The sequence below is a fragment of the Sparus aurata genome, chromosome 21, assembly GCF_900880675.1.
Source record: "Sparus aurata chromosome 21, fSpaAur1.1, whole genome shotgun sequence".
Lineage (NCBI taxonomy): Eukaryota > Metazoa > Chordata > Actinopteri > Spariformes > Sparidae > Sparus > Sparus aurata.
In genome coordinates this window covers 34,387,833-34,409,882 of record NC_044207.1, presented here as the reverse complement: position 1 = coordinate 34,409,882, position 22,050 = coordinate 34,387,833, and the positions used below count along the sequence as shown (strand labels likewise).

The following is a 22,050-nucleotide window of genomic DNA, read 5'->3' as shown; positions in this document are numbered from 1 at the left end:
GCCCAGCACCGCCACCTCTAACCGAGGCAGAGGAGCTGAACATGATAAAGATGGGTAGTATAAAAAAACTCCCATTTGCAAAAAAAACACAGCGCAACACACAATGTCTGCTGGGATGTGAGAGCATGACTTCAGTTGGTAATGCTGGAAATGTAAGGACGGATTAAGTTGTGTATGTAAATGATGGACTGTGACGTGAAACAGTACCGCTCAAAAAGATAATTGTCTGGAAATGCAAGAACATCTATGGGGTTCATCTATGGTACGGGATCATTATCAAAAGGACATGCCACGGTAGTGAAAATAGTCGCCACCTAATATAATTTCTAATGAAGGCCTACTGACTGAGACTACAGACGGCAGAACTATACTACGCCAAAACTCGCCTGCTGACTGAATGAATGAGGAAATCAAATACGGTGTGTGGCTGAAAGAGGGCGGAGACAGAGAGAAACTCGAGGTTTGTGAGAAAAACCTGGTCCCGACCAGGTTAGGTTCAGAGAGTATGTTACCATGGTAACTGACCGAGAGCTTAAGTTACCTCTCTCTGTGAAACAGGCTAGAGTTACCCCTCTTTCTCTGGTTTGAGTTACCTCCCTTTGTGAAACGCAAAACTCAGAGTTTCCCTCATTTCAGGGTTAACAGACTCAGAGTTTTCACTAAACCTGCTTTGTGAAACGGACCCCAGATGTCTGAGGAGGAAGATGGCGGGGTGTCTGGATGGAGCCAGGAGCTCAACGAGCTCTGTGCCGCGCTGCAGTCGAGATTAGAGGCGATTCCGACGTACAGAGCGACGCACCACAGACGTCTGCACAATGGATCATGTTCAGACAGAAGGCCGGCAGTTACCTAACGTTACATCTCTGAGGCGGCAGTCAGACACTTCACGGTGCTGCAGGATTTTGGGCTTCTCGTGAGCTTCCTGTTTGTTGTGTGGGCAGATTATGTACATAGTTGTGGTGTGTTTGTGTTTGTGCTAATAAAGCTCTTTCTTAGAATAAACAGCACCTTCCTGGCACTTTCCTTTCCTCAGTAAATTCATTCATGTCTTTGATGATATCATATATATATATATACATATATATATATTCAGGTAACAGGTGGACAGAGGATGCTGTCAGCACAGCTCTTACACACCTGGATCAGCCAAACATGTACGTAAGAACACTGTTTGTGGACTTCAGCTCAGCATTCAACACGGTCATCCCCCTCAAACTGAGCAACCTCGGCTTAGACAGTTCACTGTGCACATGGATACTGGATTTTGTTAGCGACAGACCACAAAACATAAGGATGGGAGGCCGCACATCATCCACTGTCATCCTGAACACTGGCACACCACAGGGATGTGTCCTCATCCTCCTCCTCTACTCCCTCTTCACCCATGACTGCTCCCCCATCCACCCCACCAACACCATCGTCAGATTTGCTGATGACACGACCATCGTAGGACTGATAACAAATAACAAGGAGTCAGTCTACAGGGAGGAGATTCAACATCTAACAGAGTGGTGCTCAGACAATATCCTGGGTTTAAACTCCCCAAAATCCAAGGAACTGATTGTGGATTTCTGTAAATCCAAACACACAGAGCTCTCTGCCCTCTACATGCACAGAGAGGAGGTAGAGAGCTTTACGTTCCTTGGGGTTCACATCTCGGCCGACCTCACCTGGAGAACTCACATCTCTCATCAGGTGGGGAAGGCCCAACAGAAACTTTACTTCCTCTGGAAGCTAAAGCACGCTCACCTCCCTCAACACCTGCTGACCAACTTCTATCAGTCAGTGATAGAAAGCCTCCTGACCTGCTGCTGCACGGTGTTTCTCCAACTACACAACACGGGACAGGACGGACCTGCAGCGGGTGGTGAGGGCAGCGGAGCTTGTCATCGGGATGTCATCGGGACAACACTACCCCCTCTCAGAGACATTTACACTGGCCGAACTCAAAAGAGGCCCAGCTGTATTGTTAAGGACCCACTCACCCTGGACATTACCTGTTCTTCACCCTGCCCTCTGGGAAGACATTTAGATCTAACAGATCTGAAACAAACAGACTGAAGAACAGTTTTTTTCCCACAGGCAGTAGCCCCATTCAGACTGCCGTTTGGTAGCGGGGATCTGCGCTAATTCTCTGCCTCTGTGTGAATGTCTCGGAAGAATTGAGGGGTGAAATTTTGCTCCGGTGGTATCAGAGGTGCAGTATTGGCAAACAAGTGTGAATGGATGTGCTGGCTGGGCGTATAGAGGGAGTGTCAATCGGACAGTCTGATAACTACACAGGTCCTTCACTCAACTAAATACAGAGAAATGTCCCACAAATCAACATTACCAAACAAAGGTAACGGTCTTTGGCAACTTTTTATATTGCTTTTCCAGTCTGACGACAGCTCAAAGCGCTTTACAATACATGCCACATTCACCCATTCACACACTGATGGAGGAGGCTGCCATGCAAGGCGCCAACTGCTCATCAGGAGCAATTTGGGGTTCAGTATCTTGCTCGAGGACACTTCGACATGCAGCTAGGGGGAGCCGAGATTCGAACCAGTGACCTTCAGATCACTAGACGACCCGCTCTACACACTGATCCACAGCCGCCTGTGTGAAGAATATATGAGGAAAAAAATACCGCAGATATACGAGGAGAAGCGTCCGTCCTCCCACCTGTTCTACCAAGTCTTCGTCACATTTCCATCCGAAATCAACATTCACTGATGGAGGTTATGTCATTATATTATTTAGAGTGAAAAAGCGTAACTTTGTCACTTTCCAGGATGTTTGGTGGCCAGGATCTCAATCACTGCACATTATAACAGCATCCATATGATTATAAACTATCCGCGAGATTACATTGACAGGGGGACACCTGGGAAACGCCTTGAAAAATATCTATTCTTCTAAAGTGAGTCAGCTGAATTTAAACTGAACATTCCCAACACAATAGTTTTATTAATTGCACATTATCAGGCCCAGTGCCACTGTCCTTTATTAGCTCTAACATGAGCTGGAGCTGGTGGAGCTGTCAGAGTCAGGAAAACAAGAGGTTACAGAACCACAGCCACAGGAGACTGATTCAGCACAGGAACTGGAGACAGCTGCAGCTCAGCTCAGACAGGTTGCTGCAGAACAGGAACAGAGGACTGCTGCAAGGCAGAGCAGGAGGCCGGCAGCTGGAGGTCTGGACGGGGATCAGGAAAGACCGCTGGTCCGGCTCTGGAGCCAGTCTGCTGACCTGCAGACAAGGACGCAGGAACAGGTGTCGACTGGGCCGCCGACTGAGGACCAGGAACTGGTGGACCTGCTGGTGGAGCTAGATAACAAGTCAGAATCAACAAAGTCAATGAATGAAGTTCATCCTCTGGGGACCAAGAATGTCTGTGGAAAATGTCATGTCAGTCCATCCATCCATCCTTTGGTCCAGGTCCAATCCATGTGGACTAAAGTAGTGGAGCGACAGACATTAGCATCCACAGAGCAACACTGCTAGTGTGTCTAAAAAGACAATAAAAGAAGAGACAGTCATGTTGATATGAACATTAGAGAAACACATCATGGAGCTGAAACATGATCCTGCTTCATCATTTGGACTCGTTCACCTCAGCCGACACGTTCAACAGCACACAGGTTTTTGTATTACTCTTTCTCACTGTGGGAGGATACTGGATCTTTGGCTCTGGAACTAAACTAGTTGTAACAGGTAAGAATAAAGCTTCATTTTCCTTCAGTTGTTTTACTGAACAAGTGTAAAATGTGTTTTTAATGAGTTTCTGCTGCTTCAGGCTTTACATGTTAGTTTGTTCATAATTAGTAGAGAATTCTTGCAGCCGTGCAGCTATTGTTCCATAAAAAGGTTCATAACTCCTGAAAAGATGTTTAAATCTCACTGCACAGCTGAAGTTCTTCTTTATTTCTGCAGGAGATCAAACTGATTCATAGAGAAAAAGTTTGATATTGACAATGTTACAAATATACAGTATTTGATCCTCTCAGTAATTCAGCACCATCTCTTGTTTTTATAAAACAACATCATATATGATATTAAACATCATTTAATATATGTCAGTAAATGTATTTGTAAAACATATCTTTAAATATGTTGTATAGGATCATTAATAATCAATTATTAAATGATGAAATGTATTTTATATGATGGTATTTATGTCTTTTAGTGTGAAATATATTTATATATGAAGACAAACAGACAGTGAATATGATATTACAATAAATAAAAAACATACAAGTAACACTTAAACATAAAACACGTTATATTCAAGAATAAAAATATATAGTACGATTTACAATGGCACATGAAAATGTGTATTTTTTATGTTTGCCTTTTAAATAATTTTATATATGATTATAAATATATTCATTAGTAATTTCACATATAATTTAAACAAAAATAATAATTCCAAAAATTAGCAGCATGTGACGGTAAATATTGTGTACGACATACTGTTTTTAACTGACATATTATATTATATTATATTATATTATGTTATATTATATTATATTATATTATATTATATTATATTATATTATCACATTTAATTTAACCACATGTGAAGTTCCTGTAAAGGATCAATAATTTATCACCTTTCTTCATATTATATTACAAGCAGTTATTATTCATATTTAACATTTCTGAACATTTCATTGTAATTGTGGATGAATGTAATTTTTTTATTTTTTAAAATAATTATGATGTTATTTATGAACTGACTTGTTTTTCTTTAGCCGCTGAACTAAAGTACATGATGGTAAATCTGTCATATGTAAGACATGTTGTCATAACTTTGAAAAGTATTCAATGTAAAAGCAAATAATAATTTATCATAAAATAGCTTCTAAATTTAGTAAAATAACATTTTCATAATTATATCATATATTATATCATTGAACCAACAAAGATTGACCTTCTTTTATATTATATTACATCTTTTCTTCACATCAGTCACATGAAAACATGTATTTGTAATTTTATATCAAGTGTAAACATTTATGAAAATCATGAAATTCAAGATGCTTTTTTTACAAATATATATATAATATGTGGTGGATGATATAAAAATTAAAATGTCAGCGTGTATTAAACTTGAGGGTAAATATTTCCTTTATTATAATCTGTCTTTTATCATGATACAGATGAAGATTTTCCATTGTATGAAAATATGATGTTATATTATTATTAGTAAGAGTCATAATAATGATGAATGTGCACATTGAAAGAAAGAAGTGCTGAACACATGATGTTGTTTGTCCCCATATAACATATGATGACATGACATGATGAGTGTGTTTGATGTGCAGGTGAATCCAGTCTATGTGTTGAACTTTGTGCTGTATTGATGAGTAGTTTAGTGATCAGAGTCCATGTAGTTTCCAGGATCACACTGAATGCAGTGCAGTGCTGGAAGCTGCTGTTGACTGTGTCAATGTGTGTCTGTGCTGCTTGTTGCTGCTGTCAAGCTTCAAAAGAGCAGGTAGTGAAGCCCGTGGTGAGCGTGTACCCAGCAGCATCCAGAGCCCACCTGGAGGGGAGGAGCTCCCTGCTGTGTGTGGCCTCAGCCATGTTTCCTCCTCTGGTCAAGTTCTCTTGGAAAAGACGAAAGGAGGATCAGGTGGAGTCGCTCCTTGGTGAGGAAGAGCAGCTGGAGCTCAGAGAGTCGGGACGCGCCGCCGCCATCTTGCTGGTTGACAGGAACGCTACCTTCATGTATAAATACCGCTGCTCCGTCCAGCACGAGGGGGGCACAGTGGAGGCCCAAACAGAACAAGGTAATGAAGGCTTGGTGACTGTGTTCAGCAGTGATTCAGCTTCATGTGGAGACGCTGTCAAAGAGAGCAGAGGAGCAGAGGACTGACATTTCTTTTGGCCTCTTTTCTGTTTCAGAGGTTCCAGCAGCTGCAGCAGCCTCCTGTCCTCCAGAGAGGGAGCCAGCAGACCTGCCAGCTCTGCAGCAAGCTGACTGTAAGATCACCTGCTGCCTTTCTGCATGGACAGCTCCAATGTTCTGCTGCAGTTAGGGCTGCAGATCAGTCTGTTCACTTTCTGCTCATCATTGAAGGATTTAAACAGACACTCCCTGATTCTGTTAGAGTGTCCAACAGCACAACTAATCCCAATGAGAGAGCTTTCACTCCACACTCTGACAAATAACACGTTTTAGGGACACTCTACTACATTTTGACCTTTGAGGCTGCTATAAAAACTTTGGGGATTTTCTCTTAAAGCTCCACTATAAATATTTCTGTATGAAGAATGAATCTAATGACTGTGTGTGCAGTGAAAGGTGAAATTAACACTGTTTGTCTGTGTGTGTGTGTGTGTGTGTGTGTGTGTGTGTGTGTGTGTGTGTGTGTGTGTGTGTGTGTCAGTGTCCTTCCAGTCTCAGTGCAGGGTGAAGCTGCTCTGTGTGCTCTACACAGTGCTGATAGTGAAGAGTCTGGTGTACTGCTGTGGACTCTCTCTGCTGAGGATCCTCTGAAACAAGGGACCGTCCACCAACTGCTCACATGCTGACTGACTGGTTTCTGCTCGCCTTTTCTCACCATCAAATCTCATCAGTTCGTCTCATTGATCACTTTGATCAGCAGTCACAAATGTCAATGTTCATGTTTTGTGGTTTGTTGTAAAATGTATCTTTTGATGCACAGGTTAGATTCAGTCATCCTACATATATAAATACATATATACACATATATATCTGCAGTGACTGAGTATAAATTCTGTGCTATAGTGTTATTTTCATCCTCTAGTTTATTTCCACTTTGAATTGTGACTTGTATAATAATAGAACATGAAGCTGAATCATTAGCTGTCTGCTAGATATTTGATTGTTTTGGTATTTTTCTCTTCTTGTCTTTCTTTTTCATACATTATGCAGAGTGTGGAAGCTTTGTTCAATTCTTTCAGTGTAACATTCTCAATAAAGTGTAAAATCATAGTATGTGTTTTAGAAACAGTCTTGTTTTTATGGATTTCAGTTTGTCTTCAGAGCAAATCATCAGAAACAGAATCAACTTCATGGACCATGTATGTTGACGCCTACAAGTCATTTGACTCTGGTTGTAATTAGCTGTCAATATACTTTCACACAGCAGCAAGAACAAATGTAGAGGAAGATGTGAATATTAGCATACAGCTAAACAAGGACAACAAAGCTAAAGAAAGAGACGCAAACAGAAACATATAGCTATTATATACAAGTCAGTAGGTGTGGCTGTGCCACCAGGTTCAGTGCTGAGCCCCTTTTATAATTGTGTCAGTGTGGATGTCAAACTCTACGCTGATGACACTGTTGTTTACACACATGAACAAACAGCAGAGCGAGCTGCTTTCAAGCTACAACTGCTATAAAATGATCACACAGCAGCTTCATCAGTCGCCTTCCAACTTGGTGTCAGGCTGCAGAAACTGTCAGTAAACTGTCACCTTTACAGAATCAATCAAACAGTATCAACACATCTTTTATTTCAGCTTCTCAGCTCCCAGGTTTGTCTCCCAGGTGAATAAGACAGATGGAAGCTGAGACAGTGAGTACTGAGCGCTGTAACTGTTGTAACTGTCATTGTGTTGTTCATGTGAAAAAGTGCAGCTAACGTTGAGGAGGCTGCAGAGCAGAAACCCACACAGCCCGTCTGCTGCAGGAAAGGAAGTGCTGGTTGGCTCTCAACAGTTTTTTATGAGTCCTAATAACCACTGAGAACAGATTCATATCTGCTGCTGTACACACTCATCAACTCCTCTCCCTCTCTGGACTGCTTTGTCTTTTCTCTTGTTGTCTGGAAGCCTTTTTTCCACTGAGCCCTCCACCCACACAAAGTTGAACTGAGCCCAGAGACCAACAGTGACCCCCCACCTGGAGCTCACATCCATGAATATAATGAAGTACTACCTGTATTAGTATTTATTTTCCTTTAGCTCTATTCATTCAGAATATCAGACAAACAGCTGCGTCTTTATCTAATGTTTTCTGTAAATGTTTTTTCAGATGAAGCTCCAGTGAAAGTTCAGTGAAGCTCATCGTAGATCAACAAAAAAAAGTTCATAGTTCAGTGTTATTTTTATCAGTTAAACTCATTTTTTTTCCATGTCAGACTTTATGTTTCATCTCCTCACAGATTACACCATCTTTGTTTAATTGTGTCCATTTCATTCCTGCTCAGTCAGTCAGCATTCTTTGGGGGAAACTTTGGGCTGTTTTTAATTTATTTGGTGGATTTTTCTTGCTGCTGTTCAGACGCCCCTCCATCACAAAATCTCCCTGTAGAGTCAAAGTGACAAAGACTTTGTGAGCAGACTCACTGATCACATATCATCTGCTGTCATAAACATGATCTTTACTTCATTCACTCGTCTCTCCTGATTGAAATCTGCTTTAAATGGAATAACAGCCTCAAACCAAAGCAGACAAATGTCAGTGTGTTCCTTTAAGAAGCTGAAGGAACAGTTATGATACATTTCATATTATCTGAAGGGATGTTTGTTCTGTTCTGTGTGTTCTAACTCTGAACACTTGGATCATTTTCACCATGAAACACTGTTGGAAGAATGACAACATGTTGCAGCTGTCTCAGCAGACAACACATGTGTGACATTACATGTGTCTTTACGCTGTTAGATCGCTGTCACACCAATAAATCAGCTCTTCCACCACGGCTGTGTGACACATTTCAAACTAAAGCTGATCACATGCAGGATTTCTGTGTTTGCTGCTGGTGCTGACATTAAACATCACAGAGAAACACCACCACCCTGTGGTCAGTCACGGGAAGTGCAGGGACATCCACGTGATGCTGATGACGGTCGCCATGACGACACCATGACGCTCCGCCCTCTTATTTTACTGGCGACAAACCCACAGTGACATCTAGTGGATAAAAAACACACAGCAGTAAATGAGGAGTATTACTGGCAGTATTGTTGGTACTACTTCTAAAAATACTTCAAACACTTTTTCCACTGCAACTATATTATGAACTATATTATTACTATATTATTCTGCTGCTGCCTGTTACAGTAGATGGTGTCATATTACTCTGACATGTACTATACTAACTATAACTATAGAAGTCTAACTAATCACAGCACTGTGTCACTTCACTTGAGACAGTACTGCAGTATTAGTTGAAGTACATCTCTGCTGGTGGGTACTGTGTGTATTTGTACTGCTTGCCTTGTAAGTTGGAGTTGAATTGCTCTTCTATAGTTTCTATTTTGATTTGTCTTCTTATTGGACACTTTTGACAGACAGAGACAAATGATGTGGTCCTGCTGATAGTTTCATCACATCAGAAAACACTTCTATGTGTCGTTTTAAAGCTCACTTACAAACCACACATTGTCTCTTTTCATTGGGACCACTTTTTGGACCCGACCTCTGCCTGAATACCACCTGTTTCACATCCCAGGAGGGTTTTTACAGGCAGAAGCACAGCTGTGGTGGCTTCACCAGTGTCTCCCATTGTGGCTGACCTCTACATGGAGGAAGTAGAGAGCAGAGCCCTGAGCTCCTTCCAGGGAACAGAACCAGAACCACTGCTTCACATATGAGGAGCACAGCTGGATTTCAACTCTTCTGAAGCCTCCGCTGGCTTCGTCTTTACAAACTGACCCTCTGAACTTTATCTGACGTTCTGCTGGAGATCCCAAAGTTTACAACAATACCAAATGTGTCAGGCTGGATTTTGGGGAAATGTGTGTAAAATGATGCAGCAGACATGTTGAAATGTTCCATTTGATGGAGTCTTGGCTTTGAATCTTTCCCTCAGTGAAACATCCTGTAGCTTTAATGAAGAGACTGAACAACAGGAGACACAATAAAGATGTGACACTGTGTGTGGAAAAGGTTTGATGTGTCATAGAAATGAAATGATTCAGTGAAATGACAGAAATGTAAGGGGACGTTTAAGGCTTCAAATCACAGTGGAGGAGTTTTGTGGATTTGTCCTTTTGTCTTTTCATCACAGCTGTTCAACTACAGATAACAGTCTGTGCTACTAAATTCACCACCAACCTGAATGTGTTGCTGCTCACATGAATGTGGGTTTCTATTTCTATCACACGGCAGCTTCAGCCGAGCCGTCGATCGGCAGCGGCGGCCTTATCTGTGAGCCGCAGGGGCTGATGGGAGCTCTGAGGACCTGTTAGAAACCACGTGGCCCTCGTCTGATCTGGCAGCTCGTCCTGGTTTGGCCTCAGCTGCGTCAGAGCGCCACTTCTCCCCAGGTTCACCAGAGGAAACACCACTGCACAAAATGCTTTTCCTCCCAGCTGCTGCTCTGTGCTGTCTGTGTTCAGGTGAGTGTTTCCAGCCAATCAGGAGCCAACAAAGTCCACCTGGAACAAACACTGTCACACTGACCTTCATCTATCTGTCTGCTTCTCTACAGCGCTGGTTGCCATGGCAGCAGAGCTGATTCAGGAGGATTTAACATTGACCAGGAAAGTTGATGGAGACGTCTCCTTCAGCTGTCGAGGAACTGAACAGTGTGACAGCAGCAGTGTATTCTGGTACCAGAAGAAAGACACAGAAACATTCAGAGTGATTTTAGATATTAACAGGCGTAATGGTAAAATAGATAAGTCGTACAGTACTCATCCTCAGAAAAATGATTTCTCAGCTGTGATTAATCAAAACAGCTGGGAGTTGAAGATCCAGAGAGTTAAACTCCTTCATTCAGCCACCTACTACTGCTCCTGTTGGAAGAGAGATCCCCACAGTGAGAAATGATGCGAGCAGCCTGAACAAAAACCAACAGATGAACAGACGTCAAACAGTGTTTGTGACAGGAAGAGAGCAGTAAACCACAGCCCAGGTTCACATGTTTCACCTCCATCTCAGCCACAGTCACAAACACACTGAACTGAGGGATTTATTTCATATTCTATTTATTATTAGTTATAATATATAATAATAATTGGTGATATACCCTCAGCACTGACTGACCACTTTGGTACGGAGACCATAAAGACACATGGGGAACAAACTTAACTTAAACTTTTCTCATGCGCACAAGAAACTTTCTGGTGTGTTCGATCACACTGACTGTTTCATGTGCCCAAATTATGCATAACAGTCAGTTGAATCCCTCAACCTGGGATATCATTAGAAAATGGAAGTTTGACAGGTGAACACTATTTATTAATTGAAGTGTAGTTACAGTGAACTCGGCCTGCATCATGATCAGGACTCACAATGAGGATATGTGGTGAAACGATTCTGTGAGAGCTGTCACTGACTTTATTTACAGGCTTTCATAAATCATACAATCCATATTCACAGGTGGTGATGATGATCCAGATGAGCTGACTGGAGAAGACAGAGTGTGTGTGCAGAGACTGAACTGTCTCCAGTGCTCGGTGTGTGTCTGACAGCACAGTCGTGTCCACTGCAAAGCTCCTACAATCAGTCAACGAGTCATTTCCTGTTTTTAGGTTTCTGATTTAGAAGCGACATATGGGAAACAAGTCGTTTTCCACTTTTCGACATCAAAATGGAAATCGAATGTCCACAAAATACATAAACCAGGCTGTTAACAAAAGATCTGATACTAAAATGTGTTTTGTGTTTAGATTTGATCAGCATCACATGTTCCACTAGCTCGCTAACAGCTTTAGCAAAACATCATCTGCCCTGTGGAAGACTCCGGTCCAGGGGCGCATCTAGGATTATGGGAGATCCGAGGCTTAGCTCAGAGGGTGGAAAGATGTATGCGCAAAGTTCTGGCTTTTTTTATTGCTGATGCAGAAAATACATACCAACTTTATCTAGACAAAGGTGTTGTCCTGAAGGATCCACAAACAGGTGTATTGCATCTGCTAAAAAAAGAAAATATAAAACAAAAAAGGTGTTAAAACTGATCATACAAATTTTATTCAAATAAAAGTTATCTTGCAGTGCATGTAATCCTGATTGACATCTCATACAATTCAGAACTGAAAAACAAACAAACAAGAAGCTCATTGTATTCTCTTCCATTTGATGCTGGCTGCCACCTCTGCTGTCTTTACTGCTCTGTTCTTCACTCCTCTCTTCTAAACTCCTTTTCATCTCTTGTGTTCAGAAGTCATTTTTGCTTCAGTGTCCACTCCTTTCCTTTCCAGCATTAGTTTGATATCTTCAGTACAAGGCTCTGCTCTAAACTCAGTTTCATCTCTTGAAGAGAAACTGAGAACACATAACACAAGAGATGAAACTGAGTTTAGATCAGAGCCTTGTACTGAAGATTCAAACTAATGCTGGAAAGGAAAGGAGTGGACACTGAAGCAAAAATGACTTCTGAAACTTGTGTTCAGAAGTCATTTTGCTTCACTGTCCACTCCTTTCCTTTCCAGCATTAGTTTGATTTGATTCACACATGTCACACTACAGTGAAAGGGATTAAATTCAGCTAACATCTAACTCACCAACTCACCACTAATTTCTTGAAATGGTTTTTACTTTTCATAGAGAGCAGGACTAGTCTAGAACCATTCACTTTAAAAATAATTAAATAAATAGAAGTACATTATTCATTATACAAACCTGAAACAGCATCTGGAGGACTGGCTGATGCAGTCAGTGACTCATGTGGTTATATTTTATCAATTTTACCTTCACTTTAGATTTTTATCATGTAGCGTCAATGTTGTTGTTATTCACTTTCGTTGCGTATTCTAACTGTTATTACAACTGACGCTAATGAAAACCATCTAGCAAAAACTATAACTTTATCAGTCAGTAACTTGTCACACACCGATTGTTAATCTAAAAATTCACAGACCTGAAACGTCTGTTTCAGCGTTGGCGTTGCTGGTGGGTCGTGGTGCTTATGTCCATCATCGTCTATGTGTCGCCACGTCCATCTGACAGATCTCGATTTGAACTCGCGGAATCAACACAGGAAACAGAATCAGAGAGGAGGACACACTTCTTCTCGGCAGGGCAGGGTATGAACGCAGGTTACTTTCCCGCTGCTGCTGCCTCTCTTTTGGACTCCGGTACTGCAGGAAGGCTACACTTCAGACTCTGGTGCGGTCGGGTGAGGAAGACTGACATAGACCGCGTTAAGCTTTTTTCCCCCTTCTGTAAACATTCAGGGCTTGAGCCCAAGTAGCCATCCCCTAACCCCGCCGCTGCTCCGGTCATAGGCAGTGATGCAGAGTGCAAAGGTCAGAGTGTGAGCAGACAGACAGGTACGTATGTAGACAGACAGGTAGCCTGTCCAGTCATTTCATACGGGTCAAATAAAACCATTGGACGGCTTATTAGAGGCCTGCAGCAGCCACAGATACTGGATTTATTTTCTGTTATTTGTCAGAGTGTTTGATTTATTGATTGCTGTCGGGATGTTCACAGATTTTCTATATATAAAACAAAACATGCTTCTAGAATAACTGACCGACCCGAGTTTGAACAGAAAGCATTCAGAATCCTGTCAGACTGACAGAATGGCAGGATTCAGAGGAACAATGGTCCAGAGAGAGTCAGAGAAAACTTCTTTATCAAAGCTCCAGAAGATCATTTGTAACCTGCGTTATAGCAACAATATTTACACATTTGTATTTTGTGTGATTTGCCAACACAACTGTGTAAATACAAATTCCAGGTTACTGTAACAATTTGTCAGATGTAATGAAACGTTACATTTTAACTACAAATTAAACTCTCAGGCATGTTTTTGTCATGTGTCTCTGTGCTCCTATAAATATAGAGTCAGATTGCAGCGCTAAGTCAGTTTCTATCGGTTTCTATTTCTACCACACGGCAGCTTCAGCCGAGCCGTCGATCGGCAGCGGCGGCCTTATCTGTGAGCGGCAGGGGCTGATGGGAGCTCTGAGGACCTGTTAGAAACCACGTGGCCCTCGTCTGATCTGGCAGCTCGTCCTGGTTTGGCCTCAGCTGCGTCAGAGCGCCACTTCTCCCCAGGTTCACCAGAGGAAACACCACTGCACAAAATGCTTTTCCTCCCAGCTGCTGCTCTGTGCTGTCTGTGTTCAGGTGAGTGTTTCCAGCCAATCAGGAGCCAACAAAGTCCACCTGGAACAAACACTGTCACACTGACCTTCATCTATCTGTCTGCTTCTCTACAGCGCTGGTTGCCATGGCAGCACAGCTGATTCAGGACGATTTAACATTGACCAGGAGAGTTGGTGGAGACGTCTCCTTCAGCTGTCGAGGAACTGACCAGTGTGACAATGATAATGTATGGTGGATCCAGAAGAAAGACACAGAAACATTCAGAGCTATTCTGGTTATGGACAAGACCAGTTGTAACATAGTTCACAGGTACAATCATACTCAGATAAATGATTTCTCAGTTGTGAATAATCAGAACGGCTGTGAGTTGAAGATCCAGAACGTTACACTCCTTCATTCAGCCACCTACTACTGCTGCTGTGCGAAGGTTGATCCCCACAGTGAGAAATGATGCGAGCAGCCTGAACAAAAACCAACAGATGAACAGACGTCAAACAGTGTTTGTGACAGGAAGAGAGCAGTAAACCACAGCCCAGGTTCACATGTTTCACCTCCATCTCAGCCACAGTCACAAACACACTGAACTGAGGGATTTATTTCATATTCTATTTATTTATATTTTTGTGGCGACATGAGGGTTATTACTACGTTATACACCAGATACCAACAACGCCACCCTGGGTTAGGGCCCGTACTAAAGGTCAGTTATTACCTTCAGAACGCAAAGGACACTCAGGTTCGTTTACTCAGGGAGGGAGAGAGACGGAGTTCGATGATCATACACAATACTTTATTATTAAAAGCAAATACAAGGTTGGCACAACAGAAGAGAAGGAAGCCCAACTAAAAAGGGGGAAACTAGTCTGAGGCTTACTGGCTGGAAGAGGGGTTTGGTAGATGAATTGACATCCAAAAGAAAGAGAACACCCCACACACACAGCAAAAAGTGATGTGCAAACAAAGAATATCTTGAAAAAGGGATCACACAGCACACAGCGGACCACCACCACCACTGTCGGCCTTCAGCACTAAGGGGAGAGGAAAAACGCGATTAAAAGAAGCTCAAAATTAAGGAACAAGCAATCTTTTATAATGTGTACAAATAAATGTAAATGATCAATTAATAAACTCAAGTGTTAAATTAGGTTGATAAATCAAACAAAAGAAACAAATGAGTCTCTGGCCAGAGATATCAACTCAACAATTTACCAGTTTTAACAGTTTTAACTCAAATTGATCAAATTAACAACAGAAATTCAACCAGTAAACAGAGTAAATAGGTAAACAATTAAACCAAACCTTGCCAGATTGCACTTAAAAACAGTCACACACAAACACACGTATGGAATTAGCAGTTTATGTGAGTGGCTGAGAATTCTGGTAAACTCGTTGCATCCAGTACGAGTGACAGCCACACACATACACACACGAAGCAGCAGGAAACAGGCTGACGACATGCGGCCCAGCGGACCAGAACCAGGCCGTCGGAGCAGCAGCAGCAAAGCAGCAGCAAAGCAGCAGCAGAGCAGCAGCAGAGCAGCGGCGAAGCAGCGGTAGCCAGGTAGCAGCAGCCAAGTAACGTTAGCCATGATTGATCAGCTGTGCTCGCACTTAGTGTCAGCGTTAGCCTTAGCTTTAGCTTTAGCTTTAGCGTTAGCGTTACAGTTCCGGTTATAAGTCAGAGTACATTGGCATCCCTTCCAAAGAGGGAGAGGGGTGAAGAAACCAAACGTAGCAGGGAAGACAGCCACCATGCAGCACACAACCAGCAGACAACGCTCTGGTTGCAGCAATAAACAGCCCCTGACCGATTGGCTCTACCGCGGTGGAGACGCCAAATCTGTGCTCGGACGCTAGCGGCACATACGACCCGGAACTGGGCGAGCCGAAAAGGCAGGAAGCGAGAGGTCAGGAGGAGGGACACGGCCTACTTTATCCCCTTGGGAAGAGCAGTGATTGGCTAATAAGCCAGAGGAGCCGTGGTGCAGCCAAACTAAGTCTAATAAGGCAGTGGTGCCTCATACCACTACATTTTAATTAGATATTCCAGCAGGTTTATTGTTGTTTCACACAGAGAGGAAAAAGGAGACAAACACAAACACAATGAGAAAATAAAGAGGAAAATAATTCAATGACACACTCAAACATAATCCAGATGAATCAGTAAAACAACAAACATACTTCAGAATATTTCAATAAAATGATATCAAACATCATCAAATATTTACAGCCCAACGTCCTGCTGCTGAATAAAGTCCATCCGTCCCTCACAACACTAATGTGCTCTGAATGAAAACACTTCCAGCAGCACTTGTTGTTTAACACCTTTCAGCACATTTCACCACATCGTTTCACTTTAGGACATTTTAAAAGACAAATATTGGACACATGTTGGTCTGTGTACTTTGTGGCCATTTAATTTCTATTTCGAAGTCGAAAACAAAAAATGAAAAGATACTGGATTTATTTTCTGTTATTTGTCAGAGTGATTTATTGATTGCTGTCAGGATGTTCACAGATTTTCAATAAATATAACAAAATCTGCTTCTAGAATAACTGACTGACCCGAGTTTAAACAGAAAGCATTCAGAATCCTGTCAGACTGACAGAATGGCAGGATTCAGAGGAACAATGGTCCAGAGAGAGTCAGAGAAAACTTCTTCATCAAAGCTCCAGAAGATCATTTGTAACCTGCGTTATAGCAACAATATTTACACATTTGTATTTTGTGTGATTTGCCAACACAACTGTGTAAATACAAATTCCAGGTTTCTGTAACAATTTGTCAGATGTAATGAAATGTTACATTTTAACTACAAATTAAACTCTCAGGCATGTTTCGTCGTGTGGCTCTGTGCTTCTATAAATACAGAGTCAGATTGCAGCGCTAAGTCAGTTTCTATCAGTCGGTCGGTCGGTTTCTATTTCTATCACACAGCAGCTTCAGCCGAGCCGTCGATCGGCAGCGGCGGCCTTATCTGTGAGCCGCAGGGGCTGATGGGAGCTCTGAGGACCTGTTAGAAACCACGTGGCCCTCGTCTGATCTGGCAGCTCGTCCTGGTTTGGCCTCAGCTGCGTCAGAGCGCCACTTCTCCCCAGGTTCACCAGAGGAAACACCACTGCACAAAATGCTTTTCCTCCCAGCTGCTGCTCTGTGCTGTCTGTGTTCAGGTGAGTGTTTCCAGCCAATCAGGAGCCAACAAAGTCCACCTGGAACAAACACTGTCACACTGACCTTCATCTATCTGTCTGCTTCTCTACAGCGCTGGTTGCCATGGCAGCACAGCTGATTCAGGACGATTTAACATTGACCAGGAGAGTTGATGGAGACGCCTCCTTCAGCTGTCGATATGACCAGTGTGAACACAGTGAACTATATTGGTACCAGAAGAAAGATACAGAAACATTTGTTAGGATTCTGTATCTTAACAGGTGGAGTTGTAACATACAGAAGAGGTACGATCATCCTCAGAAAAATGATTTCTCAGTTGTGAATAATCGTTGTGAGTTGAAGATCCAGAAAGTTAAACTCCTTCATTCAGCCACCTACTACTGCTCCTGTTGGAAGAGTGTAGCCCACAGTGAGAAATGATGCGAGCAGCCTGAACAAAAACCAACAGATGAACAGACGTCAAACAGTGTTTGTGACAGGAAGAGAGCAGTAAACCACAGCCCAGGTTCACATGTTTCACCTCCATCTCAGCCACAGTCACAAACACACTGAACTGAGGGATTTATTTCATATTCTATTTATTTATATTTTGATCAGATATTCCAGCAGGTTTATTGTTGTTTCACACAGAGAGGAAAAAGGAGACAAACACAAACACAATGAGAAAATAAAGAGGAAAATAATTCAATGACAAACTCAAACATAATCCAGATGAATCAGTAAAACAACAAACATACTTCAGAATATTTCAATAAAATGATATCAAACATCATCAAATATTTACAGCCCAACGTCCTGCTGCTGAATAAAGTCCATCCGTCCCTCACAACACTAATGTGCTCTGAATGAAAACACTTCCAGCAGCACTTGTTGTTTAACACCTTTCAGCACATTTCACCACATCATTTCACTTTAGGACATTTTAAAAGACAAATATTGGACACATAGTAAGTAACTTTTTATTTATAAAGCACTTTTTTTAAAACGAAGGAGTAGTGTCTTCAAGACTATTCTGTGTTTTACTGGGAGCCGATGACTGGATGCAAGAATTGTTGTGATGTGGGAGTTGTGATTGGTTTTGGTTAGAAGTCTGGCTGCAGCGTTTTGTACGAGCTGCAGGTGAGACAGGGCTGCACGGTTGAGACAGGTGAAGAGAGCATTACAGGAGTCAAGGTGAGAGAAAATCAGGGTGTGGATTAGAAGTTCAAGATGGCTGGTTGTTAGCATCTCTTTGATTTTTGAGACGTTCCGGAGTTGGAAAAAGGATTATTGTGCAAGTTTGTTTATGTGTGACACACACACACACACACACACACACACCTGCACACTTTTACTACTGGCAATAAGGAGACATGGCAAGGCACTGAGGAAACACCACCTTTGGGGCCGTCCACACTAGGAGGAGTCACAGGCTGTGCCACGGGGGGCAGCAGTGCCCAGGCCCCCCGACCCTGACAGACAACAGCTGGCCGGGCCGAAGGGACCCAAGGACAGCACCCCAGCGGCAACCCAGACACAGCTCCCAGTGTGGAGGACCCCCCTGGGAAAAACTCTGGAGTTAAACCTTAAAAACTAAAGACATAAGATAAGATAAAAACCCTGACAAAAGATAAGTAAATGGAGTGAAGAGTTAAAAGGATAAAAATACATAAGATAATAAAATTTAAAAAATAGTACCGAAGATAAATAAAAATAACATCATTTAAGATTAAAATCGTTTTTTTAAAAACAAGATAGAAGCAACAACATAAAATACGATAGAACCACATAAGAATTGAATAAGAATTTAAAATATCAGTTAAAAGCCTGATTAAAAAGGTGTGTCTTTAACCTTACCTTTAAAATATCAACAGTCTCTGCAGACCTGAGGTTCTCCGGCAGGCTGTTCCACAAGCGGGGGCCATAGTGGCTAAATGCCGCCTCACCGTGGGTTTTAGTTCTTGGTTTTGGTATGGATAAAAGGCCAGAGCCGGAGGACCTCAGGGTCCGTGAGGGTTGATATGGTAAAAGCAGGTCAGATAAGTAGGAGGGCGCAAGGCCGTTAAGACATTTAAAAACCAGTAAAAGAATCTTAAAATCGATCCTGAAGCGCACGGGGAGCCAATGTAGTGACTCTAAAACTGGTGTAATGTGTTCCCGCCCTCTGGTCCTCGTCAGCATGTATGTGGCTGAGTTTTGTAATAATTGGAGAGTACTCTTTTTGGGAAGACCAGAGAGCAGGGCATTACAATAGTCTAAGCGACAGGAGATAAAAGCATGCATCAGCACCTCCGTACTGGCCTGGGAGAGAAACGAGCTGACTCTGGCTATGTACGTAAAATACATAATAAACCTACGATAAAAACCTGTTTTCGTCATATTTCTGATATGTGGAATAAAATTCAGCTCAGAATCAAAAATCACGCCCAGATTTTCACTGATTGTGTTGGTTTAAGATCTTGTAGTTTTGGTAAAAGTTTCTCTCTCTGGCCTTCAGGACCTATAACTAAAACCTCAGTTTTGTCCTGGTTGAGCTGTAGGAAATTCACTGCCATCCATGACTTGATGTCTACAATGCAGTTAAGAAGGGCATCAATTTGATCTGTGTCATCAGGAGACACAGCAATGTACAGTTGTGTATCATCAGGGTAACTATGGAAGCTGATGCCGTGTCTCCTGATGACATCCCCAAGAGGAAGCATGTAAAGATTAAAAAGAAGTGGACCTAAAATTGACCCTCAAAGAATCCGTAAAATGATTTTAAGAGTGATGTGGGAATTGGGTCTAAAGGGCAGGTTGTTGGGTTTACTTGGGAGAATACTCGACGAAGTGTCCTTGCATCAATCAGGGCAAAACTCTCCAGTGTTTCCCCAGGCAAGGACAACAGTTCAGATGCGATAACAGATAAAAGTTGATGGGATAAGAGGCAGGATCTGATGTCCTTGATTTTGGTTCTGAAGTGGTCTGCAAAGTTCACGCAAAGATCGTCTGTGGGTGTCTTAAAAACTTTATTAGAGTTAGAACCTGTTAAAATGTCGAAAGTGGAGAAGAGGAATCGGGTTATTTTTATGGTTGGTGATGAGTAGTGAGAAATGGGAAATTTGTGCCTTTCTGACTGCATTTTTGTAGGTTATGAGTTGTTGACGTAAAATCTTGTAATGAACTGTGAATTTACTTTTTCTTCCTCTTCTCCCAGCACTCCTGCATTTTCTTTTCAGTTTATTGATTTCATTGTTTTTTCTCCATGTGGATGTTTTTATGTGATAGTTACAGTAACGCGATCACGCGAGACTAGAGAGGCATATATAAGACACGTTCAAGTGTGTGAGAGGCTGCTGTTGTGTACCGTTCAATAAAGGAGCAGTGTATACACCTCATACCAGCATGTGGTCACTACATCTGGCGACAAGGATGTACCTGACGATTAAATGGTGAACCCGACGGAAAAGCCATCTGCTGTATTGTGATTCGGAAAATCTGAAGCTTCGGCAAAAAGACGACCACGCAGCGATGTTGAGGCTGAACACGCCCGCACTACCGGAGCATGTGAAAAGTTGATGGACTTGCAGCACAGATGACATTCGTGCAGGGAAGTGAAATTTTTTTTGTGTGACATGCAAGAACGCTACACTGAATCAAGCGAGTATATGTCAGGATAACAGCCGTTCACAAAAACCTGCATAATCTTCTCAATTCCACACTGATACCATCTGCTTGAAAACAAAAGGAAAATTGCAGCAGTTGCTCTAGGTGGCCTCGCACACCCCAAAGCTTTAGACACAGTTGGTGAGCCTGAAACTCTGCACCAAAGATGGGAAAATTGGAAAGCAGAATTAGACATATACATAACCGCCTCAGGTGTAACAAATGTGCCACAAAAGAGAGCTGTGCTATTACTGACGGGTGGAGAGGGACTGCGTGAAATATGGAAACATTTCACTGATGAACAAAAAGCCCCAGTGCCAGCCGATGACAACCAGCCTGCAAGAGATGTATTTCAAGTAGCAAATCACGTCTCAGGAGAGATGAAGCCAAATTCAAAGCCCAAACCAATGTCACAGTTAGCCTGCTACAAATGTGGCGCACTAGGTCACATGGGCCGGGAATGCATGCGATCTAAAAACCACAAATGCAAACATTGCGGTAAAACTGGACATTTTTATGATTTGTGTTTTCATAAAGACAAACCAAAGCCTCCCAGAGATACCCAGACACCAGGGACGTGGTAGAGCTCTTGCCCATGGTCAGGACAGCCATGGTGCTAATAGAGGCAGAAGCAAGAAAACTCAGCGTAGAGTTGAAGAAAGGGAGAGCAGTGGTTCTGATAATCCTGATGAAAATCTCTACCTATTTAACCTGTTTCGTGTAGAGGATACAATAGAGCTACCCTTGGATGGTTTCACTCTGCCCCTAGTGATTGACTCTGGTGCTCACCACAACACTCTATCGGCTAATGACTTCAAAAAGCTACAGAAAGCAAGACCCGAAATTAGTCTTCAACCTGCATCCACAAGACTCTACTCCTATGCAGGTAAACAACCCCTCTCACTTTTAGGCGAATTCACACTAAAAGTTCAAGTCCCCAACACAGCGCGATGTGGCACTGCTTCATTCTTTGTGGTGCCACAAGCACAGGCGTCACTCCTGAGTAGCAGAACCAGCAAAGAACTGGGACTTCTGAGGGTTGGCATTAACGCAGACATTTTGAGCTGTTCTGGAGGCGACATATGGTCAAGTCTACGCGCAAAACATCCACAAGTCTTTAGTGGGCTGGGAAAACTCAAAAATTACCAGCAGAAGCTAAAGATAGATCCAAATGTCACCCCTGTTATTCAACCAGTACACAGAATTCCATTCAATCGGAGACAGCGCGTCATTGAGAAGCTTCAAGAGCTAGTGGACTTAGACGTCATCGAGCGAGTAACAGAGCCT

At 42.4% G+C, this 22,050-nt stretch overlaps 1 protein-coding gene across 1 annotated transcript; it reads left to right on the top strand.

Moving 5' to 3' along the window:
* The first annotated feature begins 3,389 nt into the window (after positions 1–3,389).
* On the top strand, positions 3,390–6,968 carry LOC115572513 (uncharacterized). The gene is made up of 4 exons (XM_030402660.1): positions 3,390–3,700; positions 5,473–5,781; positions 5,897–5,974; positions 6,382–6,968. Exons 1-4 carry the CDS (start codon positions 3,568–3,570, stop codon positions 6,489–6,491), a joined length of 630 nt encoding a protein of 209 aa, XP_030258520.1. The 5' UTR covers positions 3,390–3,567; the 3' UTR covers positions 6,492–6,968.
* The last annotated feature ends 15,082 nt before the right edge of the window (positions 6,969–22,050 follow it).

Coding starts and splice junctions, on each gene's coding strand:
- LOC115572513 (XM_030402660.1), top strand. CDS start 3,568: ATGATCCTGCTTCATCATTTGGACTCGTTCACCTCAGCCGACACGTTC. Junction 3,701..5,472: donor AACTAAACTAGTTGTAACAG/GTAAGAATAAAG, acceptor GCTGCTGTCAAG/CTTCAAAAGAGCAGGTAGTG. Junction 5,782..5,896: donor GGAGGCCCAAACAGAACAAG/GTAATGAAGGCT, acceptor TTTCTGTTTCAG/AGGTTCCAGCAGCTGCAGCA.